The following is a 20,423-nucleotide window of genomic DNA, read 5'->3' as shown; positions in this document are numbered from 1 at the left end:
TCAAAAATCTTTTTCGCAAAGAATGATGTCTTTGAACTTTTCTTGAAACACAAGTAAGTTTGTATGTAATGCAATAGTAAGCTTAATCGAATGCAATGACAGATTAATCGATTATATGTAGAGATAGGGATCAGAGAAATCAAACACTGCTTTTTATACTGGTTCGGCCAAGCCTACATCCCGTGTCCTTCCAATCAACCTGAGTTGGAAGCCAATGCACTATGAAGATCTAGGTTTTTAGAGCGACCTCACGTCAAAATGTAAAACACCTCTCTAACCTACTAATGTAAAAAATCAATTTTCTTCTTCTAGTTTCTTCTTATAGAAAATCAAATCATGCATCAATATATAGTATGTCACAAAAATTGATTAGGCCATTAATGTAGTCGAATACATTTGACAGTTGTAACAAAATAATAGCAGTCAAATGCATTAATTGAATGTGCAATTAATATAATCAATTTGTCATAAATGATTGGTCAACATATTTAAAAATATGATCGTTGTGACAGTTATGTCAAGCATTTAAACAATTTTCAAATCAACAACAAACTTAGTCGAATACAAGTTACATGCAATCGATTAAGTAGAAATACTTAACTCATTTTTGAAAACTTTTCTTCACAAAATTCATCACATCACACTTGAGAAAAATTTGTGCAAACCCACGAGTTTTAATCGATTTGAACAATAATGTAATCGCGTTAAAACTGTTGTTTTGCCACACACTTTAAAGTTCAACAATAGTGCTTATGGTTTTTTCATTTCTGAAAACATATGTTATGCATACACAAATAAAATCACATATCAATCACAGGGGTATGCTATAATCAACACAATAAAGTTCACATGTATGCTTTTATAGATATAATAAAATCAGTTAAGGTTGGGCATAAATAACTTAGTTACAGTAAACTATAGATAATCTATACTATTTTGTATTATAAAAACTAAACTATCTTTATAAAAACTGAATTGTACTGTTTTGTAGTGCAGTTTAGAAAAACTAAACTTTTTCTATTAAGAGTATAGTTAATTGTTTTAAACTCTGAACTGTATTTTAGGTTTGATTTGAAACTTTTACTTGCTTCGTTTTTTTTTTCAACAACATAAAAAAATAAGAAACAAAGAAACAAAAATACATGTCTGAATTATCTTTTAGATTATAATATATATATATATATATATAATATGGACAAATAAATAAATAACTGTTTTAAAAGTTCTTTAAAAAGTTAACTATAATAATAATTATAATAAAATAATATTATTAAATTTATACTAAAATTCATTAAATATTTTAAAAGAACTAAATTTTATTATATTGTAATTATGAATCGATAATTATTTTGTAAATTAATAAAACTAAATATATATATATATAATATGTATAAATAAATAAATAACTGTTTTTAAAGTTCTTTAAAAAGTTAATATAATAATTATTAAAATAAAATAATATTATTAAATTCATACTAAAATTCATTATATATTTTAAAAGAACTAAATTTTATTAAATTGTAATTTTGAATTGGTAATTATTTTGTAAATTAATAAAACTAAATATATTTGTAAAAATAAAAAAAATAAAAATGTGTGTATGAGAAAATAATTATAAAATATAATACAATTATATATATATTCTTCTATTTTGTGTGTTAGGTGCAAAAATTACTAGTATTTTTTCTATATTACAAATATTCAATATTATTAATATATAAGCAAGACCGGTATATGTATGTAAAAATTTGTTAGATTTCAAAATAATACAACCCATGAAATAATTGTAATGAAACCACAGTTTTGTGTTTGAGCACGTTCTCAGTGTATATAAATAGCAATTATATGATTTAGTACAGTTATTAGTTAACTATATAAAAGTTTTTAAAAATTGAACTGTAGAACACTTCAGTTCAATTATTATTTTAAATAGTTCAGTTTCTTTTAGTTTAGTATAATATAGTTAGTCATAGTTTAGTAAGTTTAGTTTGATTTGCCCAGTCCTAAAGTCAGCATAAGCATATGACATGTATAACATAGTACACACGTGTGTTATTATTAATTATGTGTTGTCATCATCAAAAACACAGTTATCACTGAGATTGTGCTTTCAGCTAAACTAGTGCTCCCCCTATCAACAATCTCAACAATCTCCCCCTTTTTTGATGATGTACAACCATGATTAATAAAACCATGTTGTACAATAACAATCACAGATTATCCACAATTACAATTCTTCAATTACATCAAATTCTCCCCCTTTGGGCATTATAAAAAAGGGCGTACAGAGTATATTGTAATTGAAACACAGATAATCAACCAAATAGAGATGCATCAATTAAGATAACATAATTAATTTGATGCTCCCCCTATCAATGATATTCACATGAACTTAATATTTTTGAATAAATCTAGCTTCAAGTGCTTATGTGGTACAACGGTCTTGCTTATTTTCCCTCTCAAAAATCTTTCACGCGTTTCATCATCACTGATCCATCCCGAGGGATCGACATTTCTTACAGCAACTATAGGCTCCTCTATTTCTTGAGGGGTGTGATGAAGAAGCCATTTAATTTTTTTTAACTCTTGGACAATCTTTCTCAGTACTAGGGTTATGAAGTTTACATAGACAAGACACACTTAATGTCTTCTAGTATTCAAACACACACTTATAAGGGCGCGCAGTAACACAATAGTATCAACCCATTCAACTTTTCAAAACATGAAAGCCGATTATAGAGAAATAATCGATTTTATTAAAATCATAGTTGACTTATGTGTATGACAGTATTACCAAGAAACACATAACATAATCGACTCTATACATCACACAATTGATTAAAAGTCGTGCAATCATATTTTCATACAAACAAATCAGTCATATATACACTCATCAATTATGCATATAACAATCATTCATATCAACACTTATGATGCATGAGTGTATGAGAAATAATTTGTTCCAGTTACCACATTTAGATACTTAAGAACTTGTGATTTGTTCAAATGTACTTCATCCTTTAGCACTGTTGTTGCTTCAACAACAACTTATTTACCTGCAAAATAATTTAATGGTTTTATAGCAGGTACCCAGATAAACTTGGGTTCTTTTTGGTTAGCTGAAGGGGGTTGTTCCTTAGGAATCCACTTATATTTTCCTTTAGGAACCCCAACCTTTCTGTAGTAGCAATTTTTGATATTATCGCCAATAGTATTACAGTAGAAACAAGCATTTGAGATAGGTTTACTCAGATAAAAAAACTTCTTAGAATTAATCCTATTACTCTTTGCTTTATAGCCAATGTCTTGCCTATTAATTGCTCTAATAGATGATCTTAACACAGCATCTAGATTTTCTATTCCTTGAGTAAATTTAGCTAGAGTGTTTGTCAAGTAATCTATCTTTTCTAAGTGTATTGGAAAATTATCACATTTCTTTTCCACAATCTGTATTTTAGTTTTAACATTTGTTTTAGCATATTGTAATGCAGCTTCTAATTCATTTTCTAGCTTTTCATTACCCTTTACAAGGTTATCAAATCTATATTCATAATCTTTCCTCTTTGAAGATAATCGATTCACCTTGTATTGGAGTCGGATGGCCTTTGTATGTATTTCTTGAAATCCATCCAGTAGCAAGTCATTCTTGAATTCGATCGGTTCATTCTCGAAATCACTATCACTGTCATCATCAGAGTGTGCAGAGCCTGCCATGAAACATAAATTTGACTCCTCTTCAACACTGCAATCATCATTGTTGAGATTGTTGATAGGGGAGCACAGGTTTAGCTTAACCCACAATCTCAGTGATATCTGAGTTTTTGATGATGACAACACATAATTAATAACACATGTGTATTCTGTGTTACATGTTACATGTTATATGTTTACATGTTATATGTTTTTCCTTAATGTCTTAAATTTGTTAAAGCATATCTGAGAAAATGTTTGAGTTATGTTTGTGTTCTTCATTACATATCACTGTGTGAAATATGTGATTTTATATGTGTATGTTTGACATATGTTTTTGGGAAAAGAAAAATCACAAGCATTATGGTTGAACTTTAAATGTGTGGCAAAACAATAGTTTTAAGTCGATTACATTATGGGGTGAATCGATTAAAACTCGTGTGTTTCCCCAAACTCTTTTGAAGTGTGTTGTGAGTTTTTTTCAAAGAGAAAGGTTTTCAAAACTGTGCAAAAAGATTTTACTTAATCAAATGCATGCACTCTGTATTCGAATAAGTTAGTTGATGTTTTGAAAATCTGTTAAATGCTAGTAACAACTAACATAACAGTCATATTTTTAAATATGTTGACCAAGCATTAAATGATAGTCGATTGCATTAATTGTACATTCAATTATTTGTTTCACTTCTGCTAATTCTGTTATAACTGATTATTATATTCGATTACGTTAGTAACTCAATCGATTAAAATGCGTCTGATATTTGTTATACTATAAATTGACGCATATTTGAATTATGTAAGAACTTTTGATGATTCTAACAATTTCATATCATTTACAGAAAGTTGTGATCTTACAGAAAGAGAGGAAAAGCTCCAAGAAACAAGATTGACCGTGGTATTCAACAACTTGTGATTTCTTGAAGAGTAAGACTGTTGTGTTTCAAAGAGTGATCAAATCTGCACATTTGGGTGTTACTGCGTGATCAGATTCTGCAATCTCTTGAAGATTGGTTTGAGTTCTCTGTTGTGACTACAGGAAGAAGAACGTGTGTGTTCTTGACTTTAAGGGTGTCTCAAAGTTGTTAGACGGCAGGAGAGGGGATTCTTACTGTTGGTCTTGTTGTGTATTCTCTATATTTTGATTAGAGGGTTAGAGAGGTGTTTTACATTTTTGACGTGAAGTATTCTGTAGAAACCTTGTTGTAAAAACCTTGATCATTACAGTGCATTTGCTTCCCGTGGTTGGAAGGACACTTGATGTAGGCAGGTTGGCCGAACCAGTATAAAAACGCGGTGTTTGATTTTTTGATCCATACTCTCTTTTATTCAATCGATTACTTTCTGTACTTATACGATTAAGTTTTCGCTGCTTTGAAAATTTTTTACCTTGCAATTCAAGAAAAGTATAAGGCATCATTTTTGTGAAAAAGATTTTAAAAGCCTTTGTTTTTTACACTTCACCAATTCACCCCCCTCTTGGTGTGAGAAATTGAGTCATTCTATTTTAACAATTGGCACGAGAGCTGGTTTTCATAAAATATTTGAGAAACTTATAGATTACTATTTCCGATTAATCGATTGATCCTGGAAAATGGATTATGTATCTCAAACAAGAAGGACTAGTGAATCTGCATTTGAACTTATGCATGTTACTTTTAATGCTAAGTAATATACTATTACTAATGGCTTTTATGAATTCTTTGAAGCAGGCATCTCGCGAAACAAGAAAACTTGTGTTGATGGATTGGGAATTAAAGTTGAAAGAATAAATTTGCAGGCTGAAAAGTTTATGAAATTCCTCAAAAAGAAGAAAAATCATGGGCATCAGAATGACAATAGGAGAATGTGTCTGAAAGTGATCTTATCATTTTGGCCAAATCTGAAACGGCAAAAGAGTGTTTGAAACAAGAAGCAAAAGGCTCCATGTGGTATCTGGACAACGAATGCTCAAGACATATGACAGGAGATCCAACAAAATTCTTAAGCATCTCTTACAAGACTACTGACCATGTCACACACGGTGATAACAACAAAGGAAAAATCATCGGTATTGGTAAAATCCAAACTCCCTCTGCATATGAAATTGAAAATGTGCTGCTTGTTGAAGGATTAAAACACAATCTGCTTACTATTAGTCAGTTGTGTGACAGAGGGCTAAAAATAACTTTTGAACTGAAATACTGTTTGATTAACAATGGTTCAACTGATGAGTTATTATTAATAGGGAAAAGATACAACAATATTTACATAATCGATTTTATAAAAACCTCTTTCAAATCCGTTGTTTGCCTGATGTCTAAAGAAGATGATGCATGGTTATGGCACAAGAGACTAGCTCATATTAACATGAGTCAATTGAACAAGCTAGTGTATAAGGATCTTGTCATTGGTCTTCCAAATATACGCTATGATTATGAAAGATTGTGTGATCCATGTCAAAAAGGAAAACAAACAAGACAATCTTTTAAGAATAAAAGAGAAATGTCAACCACCAGACCTCTACAACTCTTACATATGAACTTATTTGGTCCCTCAAGGGTTAGGAGTCTTGGAGGTAATTTGTATGGCTTAGTTATTGTTGATGACTATTCTCGCTTTACTTAGACTTTCTTCATTTCTATCAAGAGTGAAACTTTCAGGGTGTTCAAGAAATTTGTTGCAGCCATTCAAAATGAAAAAGATCTTAGAATAAAGTGCATAAGAAGTGACCATGGGAAAGAGTTCCAGAATGAAGCATTTGATGAATATTGTGTAGAGATGGGAATCACTTACAACTTCTCTGCTCCAAGGACACCTCAGCAAAATGGAGTAATAGAAAGGAAGAATAGAATACCAGAAGAACTTGCAAGAACCATGCTAAATGAGAGGGACTTGCCGAAGTACTTATGGGAAGATGTAGTGAGCACAACATGTTATGTACTGAATAGAGCAGTGATAAGATCAATACTGAAATTGACTCCCTATGAATTGTTCAAGGGAAGAAAGCCTAACATCTCACATACGTGGATCTTTGGATGCAAATGTTTCGTTCTAAACAATGGTAAGGAAAATCTTGGTAAGTTTGATTCCAAAGCCAATGAGGCTGTTTTTATTGGCTATTCTCTTACAAGTAAAGCTTATCATGTTTGTAACAAAAGAACAATATGTGTTGAAGAATTTGTTCATGTAGCCTTTGATGAGTATATACCACTAATCCTGTTCATTCTAGAAAGTCAATAGATGCAAATGATTCTGCTGGAGAGGAAAAAGAAAATGAAGAAATTCCAAGTGAGGAGAATTCCGAGAATGAAATCGATCCCCTCAGAGATGAATCACTTAAGGAGTGGAAACCACCAAGAAATGTCTCGACAAGCAACGTCATTGGTGATATCACAAAAGGAGTATCCACTAGGCATCAACTTAATCAATTATGCATGAATGTAGCATATGTTTCTAAAATTGAGCCCAAAAATGTTGAAACTGCTATTGCGGATGAAAATTGGATTATGGCCATGCAAGAGGAACTAAATTAGTTTAAGAGGAACAATGTGTGGGAGCTGGTTCTAAGAACCGAAAAGTTACAGGTTATAGGCACTAAATGGGTACGTTCGATCAGAACTCAAATACTCAATTGTGATAAACAATTCACTAAACCACGCCTAACTTGAGCGTCGGAGTGCCTTTTGCAGGTACCTCCCCTGGTCAAGAGTATAACCGAGCGGTGTCAAGAGTGTAACCGAGCGGTACAGATGACCCAGACATCGAAAGACAGGAAGCTTACGTTAGAAAGGTACATCTCTCAGTCCTACACATATCCCTACCGAAACAATTTTATTCTCCACTCTAGTTTTAATTTAAACAAGTAAAGTTTCATGATTATTTTACGTAACATAAGTGTACATATACATATGAGGAAACTCTCATGTTATAAAAATGGTTTTAGAATTGAAATCTTGTGTCCTCTGAACCTCAGTTTGTGATATATTTAATAGTTTTATATTGCTAAAAGTTAGGACGAAGGATTATTTAAATATATTTATCCTTTTCACATGTATATAATTATGATAATATATCATATAGAGGATTAATTTTAATAATATTATATCAATGTACTTGTGATTAAAAGTTATTTTAGTAATGAATCTGGTCAAACTTTATACTAATAAGCTTTTAATTTTTCTCAACTAGTTCATCTCTATTTTTTTTATGCTTTTTTTTTCTATGTTTAATATCATTTCTTGATATTTAATTGTCTTTATATAAAGCTTCAAGTAAGATTCGATAACCTCCAAATGCTGAAGATCATGCTTGTTTGAGGTGCTATTTGAGGTTCATGTTCCTCAATCTATCTTAGTCATTATGTGTATAGTGCTACATTTAGTGACGGGTATATACGTAACATGTCCTACCTGCTTACCATGCTCAACTAATTGTGAAAATCCAAGACTTCAGAAACTAGGTGTTCTCAATGAGAGATTCTTATGCCACAACACCAAGTACGAATTACTTACAATCCTTTTCTTTTAATCATTTCAATTACTTTAGTAGCTTGCCAGATAAAAGGATGTAACCTCAGAAGGTGTTCGGACTCGATCTTCACAAGTCCCACATTGGCCAAATCACAAACCAACCAAGTCTTTATAAAAGTTCGGACAAGGATGACAGCTCGCCGAGTTGGGTAGCGTCAACTTGTGACTCAAGTGAGGGCATTACGGTGGTGGGATAATACGGTGGCTTCTCTGGGTTGGGCTGTGCATGGCAAAATGCTGGCCTGCCCATTCCAAGTTGAGAGCTGACTCATGGGTCCTGAGCTAAGGCTTGGGTCTCTAGAGTCCTAAAGTGGAGGACACAGCGTGAGGCTGGTTTCACAGAGCAGCGAAAACCTCCCTCTCCTGACAGTGGAGGGATAACAGGCCGCTGCAATCATAGTCCAGTATGCCCAGGGAGCCCAGTTTACCTAGACCGCCACCATTTTTGCAACCCTAAATCCTCTTCCCTTTCTTTATATAAATCTAATTGCTAATATGAACCTATGTTATATGTTTTTCCATTCTCCTTCCGTTCCTTTTTCTGTTCGATTTTGTTTGCGCAGGTGGTGCCCCTGCTGTACTGGTTGTTGTGTCTCCCTCATTCCCACTGTTGAATATTCAACTCCCACCCAGGGTTGCTGTTATAAGGTTTGTTTCGTTCTTTCACAGTGTATTTACTTACTATTAGGTTTGTTTCGTTCTTTCACAGTGTATTTACTTACTATTAGGTTTGTTTCGTTCTTTATTGTGTTGTATCTTCTCATTCATTTCTGTTGCTGCTATATGATTTGTACATTTCATTCATTCATTCGTTTTTTTTTAGAAACTCCCATCTCGAGGGGGCTTTTGCATTGGTCCTTTGTCTGTGTCCCACGACATATACTAATCTAGCTTTTGTGTTTGGTGGAGTGTACGATCTGTTGTATTAAATGTTGGACTTTTGGGGAGATGAAATAGATACTTAATTGCCAATTCAACAAATTGTTAGATTCTTTTGTTTTGCTAAGCTTGTATCCTTTTTGCAGAGCAAAGTTTCTAGCCTATTCTACATATACCATGGGAACCAGAGGAGTAATTGGAGACAAGTGGTCCATCACAACAATTCTTTGAGCTTGTGCTATTGGAAGTGCTGTCAGTAAGTATTTTGAACCCTTGGGTTTCTGCTATTTCTTTTTTCATTGAAACTTTGTTCAATTACAATCTTCTTTTCATAACTACAAATTGTCTAGACCTGTATAGAAAGCTAAGCACAGAAAAGAGGATGCTGGCTGAAGAACTAAGGGCAACTGAGTCAGGGGGAGCAATGGGGAAGACGGCTAAACTATATTTTGTGATAACTATGTAGTATCATAGAGCATATGCAAAGTTTCAGATTTTCTGAAAGGTGTTTCTCCTTATGATTTTAAAGGTTTAATCCTTTCTCCATTTGCTAATAGTATCGACAACTTTACCTGTGGGCAAATATTCAACTGGATTTTCATTTCAAATTTGTTAAGGAAAGAATTGAAATAAGCTTTGTAACCACATTTTTAACATTTTAGTAAATTAACCTGTCAAGTTAATCTTAAATTGTATATGCTTTAATGATTGATTTTGCCTACTGAAAAATAGTATTCCTTCTTGCAACCATCATGTTGAAACTCCTGAGATGGCAGTTATGATCTTGTGAAGGTTGCACCCACACAGTTTTAAGTTTCTATAGATAACCAATCTTTTGCATTACTCTTCTCATTGAATAGGAGCACTCGATGTAAATCCCATAGCTTCGCAAGTTTTAAAGGATCGCTATTTGAAGACAACAGTTAATCCACTTGATCATTCCAAATTTTCAGTGATCCTTAAAGTTCAATGCAAATTTAATAGCTCTATCTGAATAGTGTACCCCATATTCTAACTTTAAGCCGTCTAAATCTCTAAGGGAATCTATATCTTCCACATCTCCACAAACCAAATCTTGGCAACCTCCTAAAAGACTTTTTCCTGGTCAATTTTCTGTTGCCAGTGTTGAGATTTCTATTGTGGGAGCCAATCCGCATTACTACCCTTTGAAGCTAACTCACTTTCTCTGTCAGTTCCAGAACAACAAGTGGATTCAACCTCTTGATCAGGGTCCAAGGATCTTGGAAATCACGCTCAGAATCACTATCCCACAAAGATATTGGCTTGGTTATTGGCGACCCACTGTAGAAGTCAAAATGGGTTGCCAAACTGGTGTATGCTCCATGTCAAATAATCCCCTCATGGATGTGCTTCCTTCTTTCATCAACCCCAACAAACTGCGTGATTTATAGAGTGAGGAGAAGGATGATGAGGATGCTATTAAAGATGACAAAGAAGATGATGCTGATGACTTATACAGAGGTTTTTGGTACAGTATAATACTCCCTATCTTTTCCATCTGTTTTTCTCCGTTGATAAACCAATGTGTATCTTCATCTATCTACAAGGATGCATATATAATGGACAAACGTGATGCATATGTACCAAAGATATATGTGATGCATATATACGTCCAAGATAGTTATTTTGATTTTATACAATGGACAAATCATTTGAAATTAATTATGAAGCCGGCCAAACTTGACATTTTGTGCACCTAGTTGAAGGATTATGCTGAAAAGTTGGAAATTCTATCTCATTAAATAAACTCAACCTGAAATACTTCAATTTCCAATAACAACCAAGGCACATTAATGCATACTTGTTTTTTAAAAAACTTCTTATTCCTTCAATACGTGATATATGTGCTTTTTGTTACCAGAATTTATAAAATTAACTAAACTAAATAATATATGTATTAATAAATTAAAATATTATGATGCAATAATAAGTTATTATATATAATACAAGTATTATTTTTGAAAATAATAATCTCAAGAATCATTTTAGTAAAAGATTTATTCTGTAAGAATGGTGAAGTTTGTGAGGGGTTGATTTTGTTGAAGGAGATGGAGAAGGAGGGTTTGAAATCTGATGTGTTTCTGTATAGTTCTCTAATAAGTTTCTTTTGTGGCAATGATGATGTCTAGAGGGGGAGGGAACTGTTTGATCATATGTTGAGGAAGAAGGAGGATCGGGTGGATGATGCTTTTAGTGTCGTGGAAATGATAGCGATGAAACATAATGTCGTAACTTATAATACATTGATGAAAGGCTGTGTGGAGCTGCGAAAGTTTGAGGCAATGGATCTTTGGAGATGTAGATGACCGACAAATTCCATCTGAAGCCGAATGTCTTCACGTTTAATTGTCGTCATGATTTTAATATTTTTTAATTATTTATTAAGCTAACAATTAAACATCTTATTTATTAATTATTATTGTGATTAAGTTTATAAATATTCTCACTGGATTCGTCTCACTAAATTTATGATAATCATTAGAATTACAATTATGAATTATGATTTAATCATATGCTAAACAACAATATAAAAAACGTAAAACTTTTGTATAAAAAAATATTAGATAATGATATATATATAATAAGACTTATAAGAGTAAGAAATAATATATAATTTTAATAAAAGAAATATCATGTTTATAAACTACTGAAGGAGATGATACAGTTATTACACATTTCTTAAAAGAATATATATATATATATATATATATATATATATATATATATATATATATATATATATATATATATATATATATATATATATATATATATATATATATATATATATATATATATATTTTATTTATTTATTTATTGTAATTGGACTCTATTGCCTCATAAACAAGCAAAGAACTTTCAAAATCCATTTGTTCTTTTGGCTGAAGTTTGGGAGAAATGATAGAGGATTCCATAAGTGGTGGCCATCACAACGAAAGAAAAAGAAGCAGTGACAGCAATGCTTTCGCCAAGTTTCTTCCTTTTTCTCCACCATTGGAAGACGACCCTGAATCACACGAAGCTAAATTTGGTGATCACCATGACCATGGCCACAAGAGATTCAAACCAAATTCTCAAGCTCCTTTCTTGAAAACTACTACCACCGATTTAACCCCTTCTTCTCATCTTCCCAAACAAAACATTGACACAAAGGAAACATTGAACTTTTCCTCTCCATCAACATCCATTAGGCATTCAACTACTGGTGGACCATCACCACAATCCATTGGTAGCAAGTCATCACTCACTGAGTACGTGGAGAATGATGGCAAAATTTGCAGAACAGTCTCACAGATAGTGAGTTCTAAACCTTTTTTTTTTCTCACATGAAGCATTAATATATATATCATTCAAAACCATTTACACCCAATTTTTCTGTTTACATGAAATATTTTATATACATCTGATGTTCTTTTTAAATCAAAATTATAGTTTCATCTGGGCAGTAAGTATTAACATAAATTGTTAGTGTTAAAGAGCTAAAACACTACTTTTAATTGAAAAACAGTGTCAAAAAGTACCTCTAAAGTCGATTTAAGGGCGGTGAGTTTGAGTAATTTGTATGAAGTTCTAGGTTTTCCTTAAGTATATAGGCAAAAACGATTAGTTATTTTCGTAAATAGGAAATTTTTTTTTATTACGTATAGACAAGTCGTGGAGGGCTTAGACTTTATATGAAAAAGTCGTGTTTCCTTGTACAACTTCACCTTGACACACGAGTCAAAGGTGAAGTCGTGCATCCGCAAAACGTTTTTAGGCTCTTGTAATCGATTATCAGACCTTGTAATGGATTACACGTGCCAAAGTTGTGTAGGGGAGCACGAGTTCACTTGTAATCAATTACACCCTTGCGGTAATCGATTGTAGGAAGTGTAAATGGGGAAAAACTATCTGGTAATTGATTATAGTAGGGTTGTAATCGATTACCAAAAGTATAAATCAAGATAAACTCTCTGGTAATTGCTTACAAGCCTTTAGTAATAGCAAAACGCATGTGGTAATCAATTACCAGAGGTTTTTAATGTTAAAAGAAAGATCATTTTAGCTTCTTGATCATCTGTGTAACTTATGGTTCTTGATGATGTTTGACATACTTATTGACCATGTCTATGTTGTCATTCTTTAATTATTTTAATGTGATTGTTGACATGTATGTTGTTTGTGGTTGTTAATGACATTCATATGTATATTTTCTGAATTTATTATATAGACATTAATGATGACATTGACATGTGTTTTGTTGACTATGAATCATTGTTTCAGGGTTCATAGAAATTAAAAGAATAAAACAAGGACATAAAGAAAATAGAAACTCCATAAATTAAAAGCATAAAACAAAGTCATAAATTCAGTACAAGAACTTAAAAATAAAAATAAAAGATAATACAATAAAATAAAAATCTAAGATTATCCTTATAGTGGGCCAAAATGACAAGAAGATACTCCATGTCTTGCTCAAGATGTCTAACTCGAGCATCAATGGTATCAAATCTGTGACCCATGTTTAGCTCGAGCTAGCCATCTCGCCCATCAATAAATGCTCGTAGATCACATATCCCGTTCATTATGTCATCAAGTGAGTATGTATCTTGTTGAAGGGTAGGTGGTTGGTGTTGAGGAGGTAGAGGACATTGGCGATGAGTAGGAGCATCTTTGTGAACCCACTGACCATCTCTATTTTTATGAAATCCAAAGGAAAAGATTATGTCAGCCTCAATTGTGAACTTCTTCTTCTCTAAGGCAAGTTTCCCATCATCCAATGGAATTTCAAAATGTTCCATGAAAAGGGTGACCAAAAATAGATATGGTAGAGGAGTGTCGCCCCTCAAAGCATTCTTCATCCTATGTCGGATGAGATGATCGCAGTTGATCTACTTTGTTGTCAAGATGATCCACATTAGAAGGAGACCTTTCTCGATAGCCTATGCAACATTAGATACACGAGGAAGAAAAATACAATAAATGACATAATGTAGTATTCGAGTCTCGACTTGCATAGACCCGGTTAGTATTCTACCCGAAGGAGATGCAGTAGGGTTTGATATCATCTATCTAGCTTCTAGGATATTATACTCATCTGTCCATTCTTCAAGTATATGACCATCAAAATCCAAGCCTACAGATGAGAGGTTAGTAATGGAAGAAAATAGGTTTGGTCTAATGACCATTTTGACATTTTTGACCTCACTATGAATTGTGCCATTATCAGAAATACAGAGGTTACTATAAAATACTCCGACTAAGTCAGGGTACTAGTATGAATAATGACAAACAAAATCACCTAAATTCATTTTTGTCAACATATGGTAAAACTCAAAATTTTCCTCATCAAAAATATTCTTCGTCTAGGTGTTTCGGCTCAATGACTTCACGGTCACAAAAGTGTGAAAAATACCTATCTAATTGTGCATGGGTGGAAAAGAGAAGATTGGGGTATGATTGATTTGGTGAGGGTGGTAGTGAGGGTGAACTTTCAATCGGTGAGGGTTCACGTCATTAACGTCCCACAGTAGAAGAAAAGGACTCCCTAACCCTTTGCCTCTTTGAAGATTTAGCCATTTTGAAGAAATTTCAATCGGTGGAAGTGGTGGAGATATGGAAGAGGAATGAAAATGTGGTGATTAGAAGTGAAAATAGGACCAAAAGGGAGGTTTTGGAGCTTGGATGTGGGCAAAAATGGAGGAGCATCAAGGAATTCTTTCTGGCACGCTTTACCTCGTCTGTTCCTTCATGTGTAACTTCAGGGACCTCCCACATTTCTTTTGTTGTTTTGAATTGAGAGACCTTGAAAAATTCATCCATTGTTAAAGCAAAGGCAATTACATTTCTAGCTTTCACATCATATTGTGCTCTTCGGTTCTCATTTTGAGTCCACTCAGAAAAAAATTTCAAAACAGTTTTTCCATTTACAACATGAGTGGGTTCAAATGGACCATTGAGTGTAGCATCCCATACACCTTTTTCCACGGATTCAAGAAAAATTTGCATCCTAATTTTCCAAAATGCATAATTTTGACTATTAACACTCGGAAAGTGTACTGAATCGTATCAAGTAATAATAAAATGGTAAGACCAAGTATCGTTTCCCAAAGGCTCACGGCCTAAACAATTATGTGATTTCTTGATTGAATTAGGCTTGTAAACAAAATCATTGTGTTTGAATTGCGGAAAATAAACATGAATGCAAGTTTTGATCAATTGGATCAAAAGAAACAAAAGAGATTGATGTAAAATATGAATGATTATGTTGTTGGGGTTTCCGACTCATCCTATCCATTCTCATGTATTCAAGAATTCATCTTTCTTCATTAATGTTAATGTCACTTTCTAATTTACCTTAAACCCGATGTCTCGGTGAAGAAAGCCTACTCCTAATCACTAGTTTACAATGTCTTGTCTCCCTAACAATTATTCATGCATTACATTCGTACAGAAGCTTAAAGGCAACCGATCCTCTTATTCCTATGTCTAGGTAATATTGCTTCCGGGAGAATTTTCCCAGTTCTAGATTTACCTATATGTGTCCATATAGATAACATCAATGATCATGCAATTGAATGAGTTAAACAAAGCATGCATAGAGTAAAAAGGAAAAACCCTAACAATTAATGAAGTAAAGCATATAAAATCAAGAATCAATTCAATACATGAGAGTTTCAAAGGATTACATCGGTTTCCCAACAACAATGGTGGTTTAGTTCACCATGGACATGGTGAAACTAGATGAAAAACAATGAAAGAATGAAAGATAGAACCCTAAAAGTTGAAGAAAAGAGCTTCCGCATCCAAAATCCTCCTCCAAGGGTGAAGAAAGTGTGATTTCGCCTCTTTATGTCCAAAGATCCCAACCCTAGGTCGACTAAACCCTTATATAGTTTATTAAAAATTACAGAAAATAGGCCCAAGCCCAATTAAATGGCACTTAACAGCACTTTTGGCGCTCAGCGGTAAGTGTGGTTCTTCTAAATGGCGTTCAGCTACAGTTTTAGCCCTCAGCGATGACTATGGTGCTTCAGAATGCCGCTCAGCGATAAAAGTTCCGCTCAGCGGTGACTGGGGCTATTCTTTTGTGCACTTTTACTTCCTTTCCTGAGTCCAGCTCCTTAGTACTTCAACTTCTTTCATCTAATTCATCTTAATTCCTGCCAAAATAAGGAAAACCAAGCATAAAACCCATCCAACTCTCTTATTTCCAAAACTTAAGCAAAAGCATGATTTCAAGCTAGTTTCTAAGTCATAAAGGTTGTTTTTAATATCAAAATTAAGTATAAAAATAACGGTTTTTCAACCGTTATCACACCAGCAAATAGAGGTGGTCTATTTGTTGATGCAGCTTCACCAAAGGTTTGAGAAACAAAAGTCATTTTTTAGGATTGAATCGATTAGACAAAAATCTAAATCAATTTGTTTTTCAAATATCTTCTGAAAACCAGCTCTGGTGCCAATTATTAAAAAAGGAGTGCTTAGCTTCTCACACTAAGAGGGAGGGTGAATTGGTGATGCGTGAAAATGTTTGCTTTCAAAATCTTTTTCACAAAGAAGGATGTCTTTGAACTTTTCTTGAAATGCGAGCAAGTTTGTAAGTAATGCAACAGTAAGCTTAATTGAATGCAATGACAGATTAATCGATTATATGCAGAGATAGGGATCACAGAAATCAAACGTTGCTTTTTATACTGGTTCGGCCAAGCCTACATCCAATGTTCTTCCAATCAACCTGAGTTGGAAGCCAATGCATTATAAAGATCTAGGTTTTTACAACAAGGTTTTTACAACGACCTCACGTCAAAATGTAAAACACCTCTCTAACCCATTGATTTAAATATAGGTAGTACAACAACAAGACATGGAGCAAGAACATCTTCTTTTGCTGTCAAACCTTTTGAGACACTCTCAAAGTCAAGAATATTTCTTCCTGTATACACCATAGGGAACTCCAACAATTCTAAGCGTTTGCCAATGCTTTCCTGATCACATACAAAACACCTTTGAGTGCAGAAAGATCAGACGTTTCCAAAGCAGATCAAGAGAAAGGGTTGAAAGGAATGAGAGAGGTGAGTAAGGGTTTGGGAGTTTTTTGTTTTTTTTTTTAGTTTTGAGAATGAAAATTATTCAAATACCCTTGACCTTAAAACAATATGAGGATATTTTTGTCTACTAAAACCCAATACACATTGAAGAAAAGAGCATACACAAGTTATATATATATATATATATATATATATATATATATATATATATATATATATATATATATATATATATATATATATATATATATATATATATATATATGTGTGTGTGTGTGTGTTTCGGTAGGGATTTGTAGGACCAAGAGATTAACCTTTTCTGACGTGTCTTCCTTGTCTTTGGGTGCCTGGAACACCTGAATCGCCTATCTTCCTTCAGTCTGGGCCGCTTACTTCTTTATGACCACTCGGTCTTCTGCTGTTGGCCGTTCGGTAATGGCGTGAACCGCTCGGTCTCCTTCTTGACAGAGGGGAGGTACCTACAAAAGGTACTCCGACGCTTAAGTTAGGAGTAAGTTATGAAGTCTTTGCTCTCAAGAAATTGATTTTGTTATCACTATAGAGTATTTTTGAGTGTCAGTATAACGTACCTGGTTTTAGCCTTAACCTTGTATTTATAGGTTATCACAAGCCTAATAAAATATAAACAAACTTACCTTAAACATATTTACCTTAAAATCCGGTCAGTTGCTCATAAACAGTTTTATGAATATATTCCATCACATATTTTTGATTATTTTATCCTCTGCTAGATTATTAGTCCAATAACTTCAAGTGCTGACCCAATTGTAGTCCAACACCTACCTTTTAACCTGATTTAACCTGATTGATGAATGTTGTTATAATAAATAAGCCGAATAGTCTTAGATGTAACTGTTCGATTCTTGATTATATACCATAATATATATATATATATATATGTGGTGTAAAAGTTATATATTATTTTATTAAAAACCTAAAAAATAATAACAGTCCCTAACCCCACCGAGTAATTAAAAATGCGAAACGTATCGAAAAAAATTTAAATTAAAAAATGAGTCTCCAAATCCAAAGTCCCCCACAGGGTAAAACCGTCTCTGTCTTCCACCTGGATTTCAAAACGTTAAGTTTGTAAAAAAATATTTTTTCATCCGAATAAAATTAATTATCTGAAAGCTATTTTAAACAAAATCTGATTTTGATTACAACAAACAACGCATAATCAAAGCTAAATTATACTTTTACTATTTAACCAATTCATTTTCTACGATTTTCATTTTCTTATTTTTTTTAATCTATCGTGGATTAGAAAATCCACAATTTTAATTGAATCTATAAGTTTTCATATTATAAGTAAAAGAATTTAATTAATTAAAACATAAAATAAACGAAAAGAACTAAGTTATTATTTTCTGATAAACACACCCATATTTATTCTTATATTGCAGAGTTAAATAAAAGGTGTCTAGGAACACGATGAGGGTGGCTACAAAATCCAAGGACTCATTTATGCAACCGACTTCATTTGCAGAGTTAAGAACTGCAAAGTACGTGTCATTTATGTGGCACTGCTTTTAAGGTCCTCATTTCTATTTCCTTACACTTGAAGGAAGATAAAGAGAAAAATTCACTGACCAAAGTATCAAATGGAAGAAGGTGGAACAAACGTCGAGAGCTTGGTTCCTCCAAGTCTGAACTCAGAAGATGGATCTGAAAGAGAAGAAGAAGAAGTTGAGAAGGCGAAAGAAGATGATGTTGGAAAAGAAGAGAAGGATAGTGGTGGTATTATCAACAACTTCATTGCTTTCATCACACCATTGAGTCCAAAACCCTCTCACAATGATGAAAGTGTTGCTCCTGCTGCTGCTGCTGATGACGATGGAGAAAAGGGAGGGGTTATCAGAAAAATGGTTTCGAGTTTCTTCCATCATAGTGAAGGAGAAGAAGGGGTGGTGGTAAGAGAAGAGGAGAAGGACGAAGAAGAAACCATGGCTGATGAAAAAGTCAAACGCTTCAAGACAGAAAATGGAGGCATCATTCATAACATTGCTTCTCGTCTACCTGCTCCAGTACCAGGTAAACAAACAAAAACTATGTACTAGGTTTTGTGTTCAATAGTTTTTATGTTTTTTCTTCCTCCCATGAATATCTTCAAGATATATTAAGCAAAAGCAACGAAAACTGAATATTTTTTATTTACACCACCTTGTTTTAAGCAGATGATGCAGTTCCCACGGCAGATGAGGCCACTTTCTTAATTAACTCTCTTGTTCGTGACTAACCAGAGAAGTTCTTCGGTGTTTTTTTTTTCTGGGATTTTTATTTTGGTTGGTTTATGGTGCCACTTGTAGTTCTTGTTAGTGTGAATGATTCGAAATTGCAGATGTGGATGATTAATAATCACTATTTGGTCCTTTTATTTACCAGTATTTTTTTATCACTCACCTTTGGATAAATTTCGCTTTTTAATCTTAAAAAATAATTTTAGTGGACACGTAATTCTATTTTAGTTTCTATTGTTAAATTAAAACTTAGCATTACAACAAAAGAAAGACATGACCATGGAGTAGCATAACCTTATTAAAAACTTGTTATAGACATGTTTAGACATTTGTTATCGCTTAAAAAAAAAAAGTAAAGTTCTTCCTAGTACAACAAGGTGCATCTTCCATGGTTCAGAACATTTTATTAGAATAAGGTTGGAATAAATCATTGTAAAGAGTAATAACAAAAAATCACTACTTGTGGTTCACACTCAATGGTTTTATTATTTAAAAAGTGGAACTATAAATAATTTTTTTTATTAGTCGAGTTTTATTATATAAGAATTATTATCTCTCTAATTTTCTTTTTAGCTTTTTTTTCTGTATTTTTTTAGATTTTTTATTTTATCATCTATATGTTTGAATATTGAAGTACATCATTTGATTCATAATGGATAATGGTAGTGATTAGTTTAGATTTTAATTTATTAATGAAAATTTATTAATTGATTATAACTATTTATTATAAATATATATTTTTTAGTTACGTCTTTCAACACTTGGTTATATTTTTATAATTTATTGTTTAGTTTTAATTTTATTTCATTTCTTTTATTTTATATTTAAAAATAGGTATATTCATCAACAATAAAAGAATGTATATTGTACTTTCCTTCCGTCCAATATGCATATTTTTTCATCCGAACTAGAAAATTATATTAAATTAATAGAATTATTCGTAATAAATACAATTATAGTATGTTACAAAATATTACACTAGTAAATATAACTATGAATATGTTAAAAATTTGATTAAATCTAATAATTGATAT

At 32.7% G+C, this 20,423-nt stretch overlaps 2 protein-coding genes across 6 annotated transcripts; both read left to right on the top strand.

Moving 5' to 3' along the window:
- Positions 1–7,919: 7,919 nt before the first annotated feature.
- On the top strand, positions 7,920–10,784 carry LOC108327971 (uncharacterized). 5 transcript variants are annotated; one of them, XR_001832075.2, is made up of 4 exons: positions 7,920–8,846; positions 9,224–9,333; positions 9,438–9,606; positions 10,271–10,784. XR_001832075.2 is itself a non-coding variant. In XM_017561725.2 (3 exons), the coding sequence occupies exons 1-3, from the start codon at positions 8,694–8,696 to the stop codon at positions 10,383–10,385; spliced, it is 378 nt and encodes a 125-aa protein (XP_017417214.1). In that variant the 5' UTR covers positions 7,921–8,693; the 3' UTR covers positions 10,386–10,784. The 5 variants fall into 5 exon arrangements, 1 of the variants encoding a protein (XP_017417214.1); XR_008247366.1 differs by lacking the exon at positions 10,271–10,784 and adding an exon at positions 9,938–10,261 and having other exon boundaries at positions 9,428–9,606; XR_001832074.2 differs by having other exon boundaries at positions 7,921–8,846; positions 9,428–9,582.
- Positions 10,785–18,586: 7,802 nt separating this feature from the next.
- LOC108328750 (uncharacterized) lies at positions 18,587–19,563 on the top strand. Its single transcript, XM_017562641.2, has 2 exons — positions 18,587–19,183; positions 19,327–19,563. The coding sequence occupies exons 1-2, from the start codon at positions 18,754–18,756 to the stop codon at positions 19,386–19,388; spliced, it is 492 nt and encodes a 163-aa protein (XP_017418130.1). The 5' UTR covers positions 18,587–18,753; the 3' UTR covers positions 19,389–19,563.
- The last annotated feature ends 860 nt before the right edge of the window (positions 19,564–20,423 follow it).

The sequence above is a fragment of the Vigna angularis genome, chromosome 2 (genome assembly GCF_016808095.1).
Source record: "Vigna angularis cultivar LongXiaoDou No.4 chromosome 2, ASM1680809v1, whole genome shotgun sequence".
NCBI classification, from domain to species: domain Eukaryota; kingdom Viridiplantae; phylum Streptophyta; class Magnoliopsida; order Fabales; family Fabaceae; genus Vigna; species Vigna angularis.
Note: the sequence above shows the minus strand (reverse complement) of the source record. Positions and strands in the feature narration are given on the sequence as shown.

Excerpts from the sequence above, each read along its gene's own strand:
- LOC108327971 (XM_017561725.2), top strand. The coding sequence starts at position 8,694 with ATGAACCTATGTTATATGTTTTTCCATTCTCCTTCCGTTCCTTTTTCT. Across the intron at positions 8,847-9,223 it reads CCCAGGGTTGCTGTTATAAG|AGCAAAGTTTCTAGCCTATT; the intron begins GTTTGTTTCGTT and ends TCCTTTTTGCAG. Across the intron at positions 9,334-10,270 it reads TGCTATTGGAAGTGCTGTCA|TTCCAGAACAACAAGTGGAT; the intron begins GTAAGTATTTTG and ends TTTCTCTGTCAG.
- LOC108328750 (XM_017562641.2), top strand. The coding sequence starts at position 18,754 with ATGGAAGAAGGTGGAACAAACGTCGAGAGCTTGGTTCCTCCAAGTCTG. Across the intron at positions 19,184-19,326 it reads TCTACCTGCTCCAGTACCAG|ATGATGCAGTTCCCACGGCA; the intron begins GTAAACAAACAA and ends TGTTTTAAGCAG.